The 11,593-nt window shown below is 48.0% G+C and overlaps 1 protein-coding gene across 3 annotated transcripts in view; it reads right to left on the minus strand.

Annotated features, from left to right (window-relative positions):
- The window catches only part of AGO1 (argonaute RISC component 1), a 36,941-nt gene extending 25,747 nt beyond the window's left edge, over positions 1–11,194 (minus strand). Inside the window, exons 1-7 of one of the 3 annotated variants that reach the window (XM_047084034.1) lie at positions 11,021–11,194; positions 5,719–5,902; positions 2,180–2,300; positions 1,563–1,744; positions 1,025–1,161; positions 666–800; positions 428–515 (exon numbers count right to left, since the gene is read on the minus strand). In XM_047084034.1, coding sequence (XP_046939990.1) covers positions 428–515; positions 666–800; positions 1,025–1,161; positions 1,563–1,744; positions 2,180–2,300; positions 5,719–5,902; positions 11,021–11,045 — 872 coding nt within the window. In that variant the 5' untranslated portion in view covers positions 11,046–11,194. The remainder of the gene's footprint in view (positions 1–427; positions 516–665; positions 801–1,024; positions 1,162–1,562; positions 1,745–2,179; positions 2,301–5,718; positions 5,903–11,020) is intronic. The other 2 variants (XM_047084033.1, XM_047084035.1) reach the window with 2 other exon arrangements.
- Between the last annotated feature and the right edge of the window lie 399 nt (positions 11,195–11,593).

Consider the following 11,593-nt stretch of genomic DNA (forward strand, 5'->3'; position numbering starts at 1 on the left):
TCCACAACAGTCAAGACCATATCTGACTCATTTGCATTTCTAGTGCTGAGCATAAAGCCCAGTATCCAATAGGCACTCACAGACCAGTAGTCTAAGGTCAAGAAGGTAGATGGAATGAGCCCAGGAGCCTAGCTTTCTCTTTCAGGTGGAAGAGTAAGTTTTGAAAGAACAGAACTGAGACAGCAGTCAGGGGAAGACTCCTGCTCCATAATAAAGGACCAAGGAGGAGAGGTGGAGACCAAGAAGGTAAAAATGGTAAGGAGAGTATCAAGGATCTGGGAAGGTTGGAGGAGGGATACCAAAGTTTATCTTGAAAAACAGGGCTCATCCTCAGGACCAGTGGGGGAGGGCATAGGAAGTGAAAGGAGTATGCTGAAATATCAGCTCTCTTCCACTAATGGTATGGCTTAGCAGCCTGTCAACTCACGTCTGATGGCTGGCAGGGCGGCGGGTAACATTACACACACGGTATTTCCTCTTCATCTGTCCACAGTGGGTCACTTCCACCTTCAGACCTGGGATACACACACTGCCAGTCAGGGTTGGAAAAGGCTGTTCATGCAACCAGGCTTGGCCTCTCCCCTGAACATATCCCAAGGGGATTTCCTTTTAGGACTAAAGAGAAAGTAGTGCCGTTTCCCTTCCCCACCTGGTTGGGTCCTCACCTTTGATCTCCTTGGTGAAGCGCACACGCTGAGAGTCCGTGAGGGGTTTGGGCTGCTCATCTATGTTCCTGATGTCCAGCACCTCACACATGAACTCAATCACTGGCTGCGCCTTATAGAAGGCAGTGGCTGAGACTGTGGGGACAGGGTGGGTAGAGCTCAACTTAGGTTCAGTCTTTCAGTATAAATGGAGGCACTGTTCTTTACACCCTCTTCCTTATAGGGTATTGGGATGGGGGAGGGGTACCAGGGCTTTAGGGATTAGACTAGGAGTGTGGTTGCAGAGCTGGGAGGGATGAGGCTGGGAGTGTGGTCACTGGACTCAGGGTGCCCCTGGCTCCATAGCTCTCCCCACTCACCGTCAATGTTGAGCATCATCTTCCACATGGCAGGGCGCACAGACTGGTGAAAGCCGAACCAGACCTCGCGCCCACCCCCCAGCGGGTGGTAGTAGCCCTCAGGCGGTGAGAAGAAGGAGCGGCCCACGGGGGTGTACCTGGCAGGGACAGGCAGAGAACTGGTCCCTCGGGCACAGGCCCCCACCCTGTGAGGCATCCTGGGCACGGAGGAGCCCTGGCCTGGAAGGCAGGACACCAGGGCTTTAATTCCAGCTCTGATCCTTTACTAGTTGTATGACTGACCTTGTGCAAGTCTCTATCCTTTCTCTGTCCTGCAGGGACAGATGGGGTGAAGGTCCAAAGATATCTAAAAGGGACAGGGCCAAGGCTTTAAACCACCTAAATGTATATGCATACCACTTGGCATATGGTAGGGCTTCAAAGAATGTTTTATTTGAAAGGCATACTGTGGGACCTTAGTATGTGCTCATTTTACCCCCCAACCCCACATAGCAGTTCTGCCACCACTACTAGCCCAGATACTAACTACACCCAGTACCTCATGGATGCCAGGTGCCTCATGGCCACATCCAGGGCTTGCACAGACTCCAAGGGGACAGGGATCTGGCCACTAACCAGGGCCTCATGGAGCATGCGCCAGCTAACAATAGCTAGCCACTTGATGGAGACCTTGAAGATTCGATCCTTCCCTTCCCCAGGGATTGTCACCTCAAAGTCAACCTTCAAAAGAAAGGAGTGAAGGATTGCCAATGCTTTCCAACAATCCAACATTCCCGGTGTTGCCCCAACTGTCCCCAACCACACAGATCTGCCAAGAATCTGCTCCTTAAACTGATAGGGGCTCACAGTGAAGACTTCAGAGGAAATTCAGCCATTTAGTCTCTAGCCACCTTAGTTCAGTGCTTCTGTCCCTCTCAACCACACGTAGCAGAAGTCCTTTAGGTCTATTTTAAGTCTAATCTCAGTCTGTTTGAGTAGGGACAGACATACAGTAAGCTAAATAAACATCAGCATCTACCCATCCCTCACCCTAATACACACTTTCTCATCATAAAAGATGAAAAGGATTTCTAGACTGCCAAACTCTAATAGGCTTAAACGAGTTCTGTCCCACCCCAGACCCCTGACACAGGTCTAGTCTGACTCCCAACTTACCCGTTCATTGCCAATGGGCAGTGCTGTGACAGTGTAAATGTTCTTCTTCCCATCATACACAGGCTTGCGATCACCAAAGATCTGAGGCTTGAAATGCTGGACCATGTATTCCACCACTTCCCTGTGGGGGATAGGAGCAGCCTGTAGAAGCTGAGAGACTACTACTTCAAGCTCTTGGAAGTAATTCAACGTTCAGGTAATGTCCATCCCCTCCTAACAGCTACTCTAATCTCATCTACTCTATAGCAGTGCTTCTCAAACGTCAACATTCATATGAATCACCTGGAGATTTTATTAAAATGGAGATTCTAATTCAAGTCTAGAGCAAAGCCTGAAATTCTACAGTTCTAACAAGCTATCAAGGGATGTTTCTGGTTCTCAGATCTCTAGAGGATCTCAAGACTCTGAAGGATCTAAAAGAGTAGGTAGGTACGAGTGCCTTCTGAGCAGAGAAAGAGGCAGAGGGGAAAGGGGATTACTCCCAGGGTCTATCTAGAATCAGGAATAGAATCCAGACAGCTCCAATCCCCGAGCTGAGACATATAAAAGGTAGATGAGGGATGCCTGGGTGGCTCAGTCGGTTAAATGTCCGACTTTGGCTCAGGTCATGATCTCACAGTTGGTGAGGTCAAGCCCCATGTCGGGCTCTGTGCTGACTGCTCAAAGTCTGGAGCCTGCTTCAGATTCTGCAACTACCTCTCTCTCTGCCCCTCCCACACTCATGCTTTATCTCTCTCAAAAAATAAACATTAAAAAAAAAACAAAAAAGGTAAAGAGGAAGAGATCTGAATTAGAATAGGACTAAACTATGGAAGAAGAACCCCATCTTGTCCATCTCTCTGAAGCCCTTAGTCCTACCACCCCACTATCACCTCATTATCATCTCTTTCTTGATTTCACTTCCTGTCCTCTGCCACTAAGATCCCAGAGTGCCCATCTAGCCTTCAAAATACCATCCATCCAACTATCTGACCTCTTCACTTTCTAAACCAAAGCTCTTAAATACTACTGATAAAAAGACTCAAATTGTACATTGTAAGCAACTATAAGCACATGGTTTCAATCCCAATTAGGCTTTAGTGCTACCGAGCAATCTCTTTAATGTCCCTAATCACTTTCATTCCTTACAGACTGCCAAACTTTCTCCTCTACCCTCTAACCCCAGAACCCATTCCTACCTCCAATCAAAAAGCAACTCTAGGGGCACCTGGGTGGCTCAGTCAGTTAAGCCTCTGACTTCAGCTCAGGTCATGATCTCACGGCTCGTGAGTTCGAGTCCCGTGTCAGGCTCTGTGCCAACAGCTCAGAGCCTGGAGCCTGCTTCAGATTCTGTGTCTCCCTCTTTCTCTGTCCCTTTCCTGCTCAGGACTTCAGCTCAGGTCATGACTTCACAGTTTATTGGTTCAAGCCCAGCATGGGGCTCTGTGCTGACAGCGCAGATCTTCTGTCTCCCTCTCTCTTTGCCCCTCTCCAGCTTGTGCCCTCTCTCAAAAATTAACAAACATTAAAAACAACAACAACAAAACAAAACACCTCTAATTACTAAATAGTATAGCACAAAATAGGCAAGGATACCTTTAAGTTCCCAGACATATAAACATACGTACATATGCACACCTCTTTTCCTATTTTTCCTCTCACATTTGAAATTTCCCTTCCATATATAATTTTTAAAAATATGAAAATACGTTCAACTTCACTCATTAGAGAAACACAATTTAAAATTAGACCAAGACTGGGGCACCTGGCTGGCTCAGTCAGTAGAACATGCAACTCTTGATCTCAGGTTTGTGAGTTCAAGCCCCACAATGGGCACAGAGATTACTTTAAAAATTTTTTAGAAAATAAAACTGGACCAAGATATAATTTTCTACTTATCATAATTCCAAAGGTCAAAAAATCCAATATACTGGATGGGTGCAGTTATGGGAAGGGGCACTCTGATACTTTGATGATGGGAGTATAAATTGGTACAACTTACCCTAAAACAAAAATTGGTAATATCTCAAAATTTCTTTCTTTTTTAAGTTTATTTATTTAATGGGGGTGGGAGGGGCAGCAGCAGAGACAGGGAGAGAAAGAATCCCAAGCAGGCTTTGCACTGTCAGCACAGAGCCCAACGTGGGGCTCAAATCCACAAAACATAAGATCACAACCCGAGCTGAAATCAAGACTCAAATGCTAACCGACTGAGCTACCCAGGTGTCCCTCAAAAAAAATTTTTTAATGTTTATTTTTGAGAGAGAGACACAGCATGAGCAGAGCAGAGGTGGAGAGAGAGACACACACATATACAGAATCCGAAGCAGGCTTCAGGCTCCAAGCGGTCAGCCCAGAGCCCAATGTGGGGCTCAAACTCACAAACCTCCAGATCATGACCTGAGCTGAACTCGGACGCTTAACCAACTGAGCCACCCAGGCACCCCTCAAAATTTTTCAAAGTATTATGCCAGCAATTCTACTCTTAGAACTTTATCCTATAGATACATTCATATTTGAGTGCAAAAAATGTATCTATATTTAATAATATCCAACAGTTTCACTTTTGTAGCAAAAGTTTAAGCTAAACCTAAATGTTCCTCAACAGATTTATTAAATAAGGTATAATACATCCATTCAATGGAATATCTATGATGCTATGCAAAAGGCAGATATGCATGTACTGATACATACTGTTCAGTGGAAAAAAGGTGCAGAACAAGGCATATAGGATTCTACATTTTGTGCATTTAAAAAATGTTCTATATACACATATGCTTGCATATGCATACAAAAATATATGGAAACATACTCAAGAATGGTAACAATGAATGTCTCTAGGGAAAGGGACTCAGGGACTAGAGACCAGAGTATAAGAGGAGATATTTTTCACTGCTATTCTTTTTTTAATATTTTAACTTTTTTCTTACTTTGTACATATGTAGTTTTCAAATAATAATGAAATTAGTTAATTTGGTAAAGAAATATTGCTTCTTCTAAGGCTAATTCCTCCAACTATGTGTCCTGTAATGTCCTCCTGACTTAGCAATGAGTGGAAACTCATTCATCTCCTCTCTGTCCTGTACCTTTAACCTCTTTCTCCAACAACTTCTCCTCAGTTTATAAGCATATCCATGTCTCGTTCTTAAAAACTTTTCATTCATTCATTTTAACAAACACTGCAACATGCAACACATTGTATTGACCTCTATAAATCCTCTCTAACCAACATATTCTCTCTCCGCATGCTTCACTGTAAGCTATCTAGAAAAGGCAATCTGCTCTCACAATACTTACCACATTACCTTCCATTGATCCCTCAACTGACTATAGATTACTAGCCCAACTAATCTGCTAAAACTGCTCTGCAAAAGGCACCAATTATCTCCACAGAGCCAAATTCAATATTTTTCAACATTTACCTTACCTAAACCTCCTCAAAAACTTCCTTGAATCTGGTGATATCATACTCTACCAGTTTTCTCTGGATCCTCTCAAGATTCTGAGACTCAGGAAAGTAAAGACTCCTGGACTTGGTGGCTTAGATGTGTATCACTTACCGGTTGACTCTGCGAGGACACTTATCCGGCTTGATATCCACTTCGTAGTGGTAGACGTCAATCTTAGGGATATCCACCTCAAAGTAATTGGCCAGAAGCTTGATTGGTTTCCCCACAGTGCCAATGCCAGGCCGGCGAGGTGCCTGGAACACCTGCTGCAGGGGGGGCAGGTAGGCGCCTGCAGCTACAAGACAAAGAGGCTGGTGAGGGTAGAGTCTGGCATCTCCTTACCATTCTGATCAAAGAAGGCACAAAGCCTCCCAGAAGAGGAACAGGAAAGTATAGGGGAAGCTTCTTTCCTGCCTACCCAACCCAACTGAAGGGTTCCACTGGCTCAGTCAATCCATGTTTTTTGTTTTTTTGGTTTTTTTTTTTTTTTATGTTTCTTTATTTTTGAGAGAGAGAGAGAGAGCGAGCAAGGGAGGAGCAGAGAGAAAGGGAGACAGAGGATCTGAAGCAGGCTCTACACTGCTCAAATGGAGGACTCAAATTCATGAAGTGTTAGATCATGACCTGAGCTGAAGTTGAACGCTTAACCAACTGGGCCACCACGTGTCTCTCCATATTCATTTTTTTAAAAACCTCTCTCCAGTTAGGAAAATTATCTTTGTCATCTACCTTAAATTCATGTGAATATTTAATACGTTCCTATTATATGTCAAGTAGAGAGGCTAAATCTGGCTCCCAATAATAAACTTTCTTCCTTATTTTAGAGTAAGACACCTGCCTCCACCAGGTATCTAGTAGACCAAGAATTCTTGTCTTCTCTGCCAGCCAGATGCTCTCTTCACTCATTACCATCCTGAACATGAAACAGCAACATCTTAATGCTCCTGTCCAATGTAGGTGGGAGGAAGATCCAAAGAAGGTCAGGCTAGGGAGATGTGAGGGGAGACAGTGTTTTAGAAAGGATTGAGGCCACTGAAAGGCTGAGGTTGGAGAGACAAAAAAGCAGAAAAGGCTTAAAAAAAACAGAGTTTGGAGACAAAAGAAAGGAGACAGGCTGAAATAGGGAGCTGACAAAGAGCCACAATTGGAAGTCAGAGCAGAAAGAGGCTTGATCTAGGAAGGGGGGAAGGCTGGAGTTAGGGCCTGGGCAACATATGGGTTAGAGTTGGGAAGGTGAGTAAGAAATAAGGCTGCAGTTGGGGAGACAATAAATAAAAAAGTTCAAAAGAAAAAGCTAGGGAATGAAGACTGGCAGAACACAGGAGAATGAGGCAAGAGTAGGCTACAGTAGAGGACTTGGGAAGGAGAGGTGGCCATTAGCATGCTAGAGAATAATGAGATACTTGTTTCAGGAAGGAGAATACAAGGTGCTCTCCACAGCCATAGCTCCTTCCACACAGAGGGCCCAGACAGTAGCAGAAGGGATCAATTTCAAGATAGAGCAGGCCCTTTGGGAAAAGGCTAGGGCAAGACCAGCTCCCACTGCTTTTCCTCTCTTCCCACCAGCTAGGTTGCTGCCCCTGGTTTTATTTTCTAGCTTGAGGGGAAAGGGAGTAAAAAGGGAAGCTGTCTAAGAGAAGCCTTTGTCCATAGCTACTATTGTCCTTGCCATTAGAGGACCAGCCCAGGTGGGAGGAGAGAGGGATAAACTAGCCCAGAACCTCCCAACACCAGAGCTCTGCTTTCACAGTTGGCCAGGCTGGGGGGATGGGGCATATCCTCAGCTAGGGGTCAGGAAGAGGTCAGAACCATTCACGGGAGGGGCACGATTCCCAGAGCTAAGCTGCTGTGTCTCCTTCTGACCACCTGTCAAGCCCAGCCCCACTCTGCAGACAGGGAAACACAGACAGAAAAATGAAGGCTCAGCCTGGGGGAAAAAGGCCTTCAAGGACTCAGCCATATGGGGAAGTGAAAGCCTAACTACTAACCAGCACCTGGGGGTGCCTATCCCAGAAGGAGCTGGACAGAAATTGCACACAAGCAATAGATAGATGCAGACACATAGTAAGGCACATTCCTGTCATACACACCTAAACACACACTTACACCTAGACAGTTTACCTTTATATGCATACCCCACACCACCCTAGATGTGTGTTATTCAAGAGCAAGGACTGCATCTTGCCTCCTAGTATATAGGTGTTCAACATACAGGCAATAGATGAATGAACAAACAGATCCTCAGACACACCACAAAGAACACACAAGCATGTATAGCACACAAACACAAAACACCTGCAAACTGCTCAAAAACAATTATAAACCCTGAACAAGATAAACATCCTGGTGGATGTAAGAGACACCCTTCCCCTCCCCAAGTTTTCATGTTCCATTCATTTCCTTAGCCTCCCATGCTGAATAATCATTTGTGGAGTCTTGGGAAAAAGACATACCCTAGAGTTGGGGGCTGGGTAGAAATAATGGGGGATGGGACAGACACTCTAGCCTCAAAGGCTTCTCTTCCCCAGAAATAGGACTACACACCAAATTCAGCCTTAGGCACCCTCCACTCCAAGGAAGCTTTAGGAAAACAGGAGAACCCCCACCTTCCCTTTTATCCCCAAACTAGGGAAGGCAAAAGGGAGAACCTCTCTCCCATCCCATCCCCCTGCAAGCCTTAGAGCTGTACAAAGTCCTCCCCTTACCCCACCCTGCCCCCAGCTTTTAGTCTGAGAAAGGGAGACACTTCCCTTCAAACCCAGACAGGGACAGACGGCCACTTTGTGATGCAGATGAGGGCCCCAGCACAGAGGACAAAGCTTGGGCCTTGGGGGAAAGGGGCGGGGCCCTTCCTTGCAGACAAAAGCAAGGAGGGAGGGGCCATGGAAAGGACACTCCTCCTCCCCCATCCCAACCAGCCCTGAGAAGGAAAAGTAACAGAGCTGAAAGGTCTGGCTCAGAGATTCCTTCCCTGTAGTTCTGAGGCCCACATACCTCCTAAGGAGCCAGACTGCCTATTCAAAACACAAACTCAAGACTGGGGTAGCCGTCCAGTAAGCAAAGATTAAGAGGCCAATCTCTCCGAAAAAGAATTTGTCCACACATGAGTATACGCAACTTATTAGATATCCATATATGTGCTTAACCATTTATGTTCACACTGGAATGTGATTCAATTACTAAATGTGTACTTCGTTTCAGGGCCTAGACACTCACTATTTCCACAGATAAATCAGACATTACCTCTACCCTCCTGGAGCTTCCAATCCAGTATATGTGAGTGGAACACACCTGAGCACAGAAAACACACTGGGACATAAGTCCAGTGAAGCCAGCACCAATACCTTTAGTTTTGTGTACTGTGTCCTCCAACTTCCAAGAGAAAAGTCTGGGCCTAGGAAGCAGGCAGTTATAGGCTCCTGCCATTCACAGCTTCCAGAATGAATTCCAAATACACCTTTTGAAGAGGCAAAGCCTGTCCCACTAAGCTACAGCCAACTCCAGATACCAGGCTCTAGTCCCTTCCCAGAAGTTTATCTCTTGACAAACAAAAAAGTCCATTTCTTCATCACCCCAGAGTCCATTAGGAATTCATCAGGAGAAATTATGAGCAGTTTGATATGAGTGCCAGCTCCCAGCAATCCATCTGGACCTCTGTGACCTCCTCCTACTCTAGTACACAGGTTGCTGCAAATAGTCTCCAGCCTAGAAAACCAGGAGAGTTCCTAGAATGGAGAAAGAAGCCAGAGGGAAGGAGGAAGTAGTTTTCTGAAGTCAGTTGCTCCCTGCACTCTACCTGAAGACCTACCTACATAGCCTTTACAAGGTTGCTTTTGTTTTGGGGAAAGTGGTCACAAAGTACTTGCAGATCACTAAACGGATAACTTGGGTACGTTGGTAGGAGCTATTTCCTTGAGGAAGTTAAGATCTGGCATAAATGAGATTCTTCCACCAGAAATGAAATTCATGTCCTAAATAGAAATCCTATATCCACCTCTAGAGCAAATGGAAGGAGGTAGTGAGACAAGACCTAAAGGATTCCCAGATCCAGAATGCTCCTCTGATCAAAGGGTAAAAAGACCTAGGACACAGCAAGTCCCACTCCAGCCTATCCTGGAGACTCTGGTCTTCTTGAGGCAACCCTACCCCAATTTCTCCTGTTTTCGTCTCCTTTCCTCCTGATTGCTTGTGAATACCAGGGAATTAAGGCTACCACCTGGGATTCCCCCTCCCCCAAACAAAGGGCAAGCTTGGCAACCTTGGGTCTAATGTCATGGCCTTCACAGTTTCTTGGGAGCAGAGAGAGGAAAAAGAAAAAATACCCAGTGGGGAACAGAAGCCACAAAATATAGAAAGACATTAGGCTATCACCTGAGGAGACATTTCAATGGAAAAATCATAATCTTTGGATTAAAAGATCCCATGTCTACAAACTATTGGACCACAAACGAGGAAACCAGGCAGACAACCCCTTTCAGGTAAACCTGGTCCCGGCCTTGGTCCCTCAGTAACCAACACCTTTTCTAAGGAGGACTCGCCGCCAGAACATTGCCTTGGTCCTAGTCTTTCCTCATCCCAGTGACATAAGGCGGCACTTTGGCAGTTTCCTTCAACCCGTTCTTGGCAAATTGTGACTGAGGGTTTCCAAGATCAAGTGTAAGAGCCCCAAAGATGGGGAAGGGGATAATTTCCATTTGCACTCTGCCAGCTTAACCTTAGAGAATGCATCCCATCAGCGGGCTCCTTTTTCCAAGCCAAATCAGGCGGGGTGGGGGGTGGGGGGATTCGGGCAGCCACGCCCCCACCACTTCGGGCAGCCCCTTCAAGTTGCCACCTTCGCGCATGCTCAGGCGCCTCCGCTCCAGCTCCCCAGACTCAACGGGGGGAATCCCGGGACTGGATCCCCACCCACCGCCCCCTGACCCTCGCCCCCGCGTCAGGCCCGGCTGGGGCGGAGCTCATAGCCCAGCTCTGGCGCCTTCTCCCAAGAGACAGTAGCCCAGCCCAGCCTGGATGAGCCCCCGCCCCCGGCATGCAGCAGCACTGGGCCCATCTGTGTGACCCCCTCCTATCCTGGACACCTGGAGCCCGCCCCCTGCCACCTGCCGGGCCTCTCCCTAGGCCTCCCAGGATCTCCCGGAGTCCTTACGTGCATTCAGGCCCTTCTCCCTGATCACTTCCCACCTCTAGGAGTGGGATAAACGGCTTTGATAAACGGCCCGCGTCTCAGGGCTTCCTTCACAAGGTTTCCCCCGGAACTGCACACAGCCACCTTCAAACTGGGCCCCCCATCCCATAAAAGCCCCTCTCCTCACTCAGGAAACCTCCCCTCACTCGGAAATCCTGCTCTTCACGCGGGAATTCCCCCGGTCCTTGGGGGCACTCACCGTCTCCCACTCCCAGGGGCCCTTACCTGCTCCCGAGGGTCCCGCTTCCATCCCATATACCCGTGTGGAGGTCAGGCGGCCCGGAGACTGTGGAGTCCAGAGTGAGGGGCCTAGGTACCCAGCACTCTAGCTGCTCGGGCTTCCGGGCCGGGCTCGGCACCCCCCCCAAGCCCGGCCGCTCGCGCCGCTGCCCCCGCAGCCTCCGTTGCCGCCGCCGCCGCGGAGCCTGCAGCAGCTCCCCCAGCGAGCGCCCGGCCAGCTGCCAGTGCGCAGGCGCGACCGCCAGGCCCAGGGGGCGGACGGGAACGAGTCAAGCGGGGCGCTCCGACGGCAACAAAGGCCAATGGAGAGGGGCGGGAGCACCGGGGACCCGAGGCAGCGGCCCCTGGCGGTCACCCATCGCCATGCAGCCTGGCGGGAGGGCTCCGGTAGAGGCGCCGCGGAATCGCGCAGCAGCGTAAGTGGGGTGGAGCAGGGGAAACACCCCCCCCACCCCGCAGCAGCTCTGGCCCTGTGTCTTTTACCCAAATAGGTCTCTCCAAATCTACACACAGCCTCCTCCCATTTGCACACAACCACACGCACATCACAGAAACCCC

The sequence above is a fragment of the Lynx rufus genome, unplaced genomic scaffold (assembly GCF_022079265.1).
Source record: "Lynx rufus isolate CCGP_SWC_20201006 ecotype Redwood Valley unplaced genomic scaffold, mLynRuf1.p SCAF_2, whole genome shotgun sequence".
Lineage (NCBI taxonomy): Eukaryota > Metazoa > Chordata > Mammalia > Carnivora > Felidae > Lynx > Lynx rufus.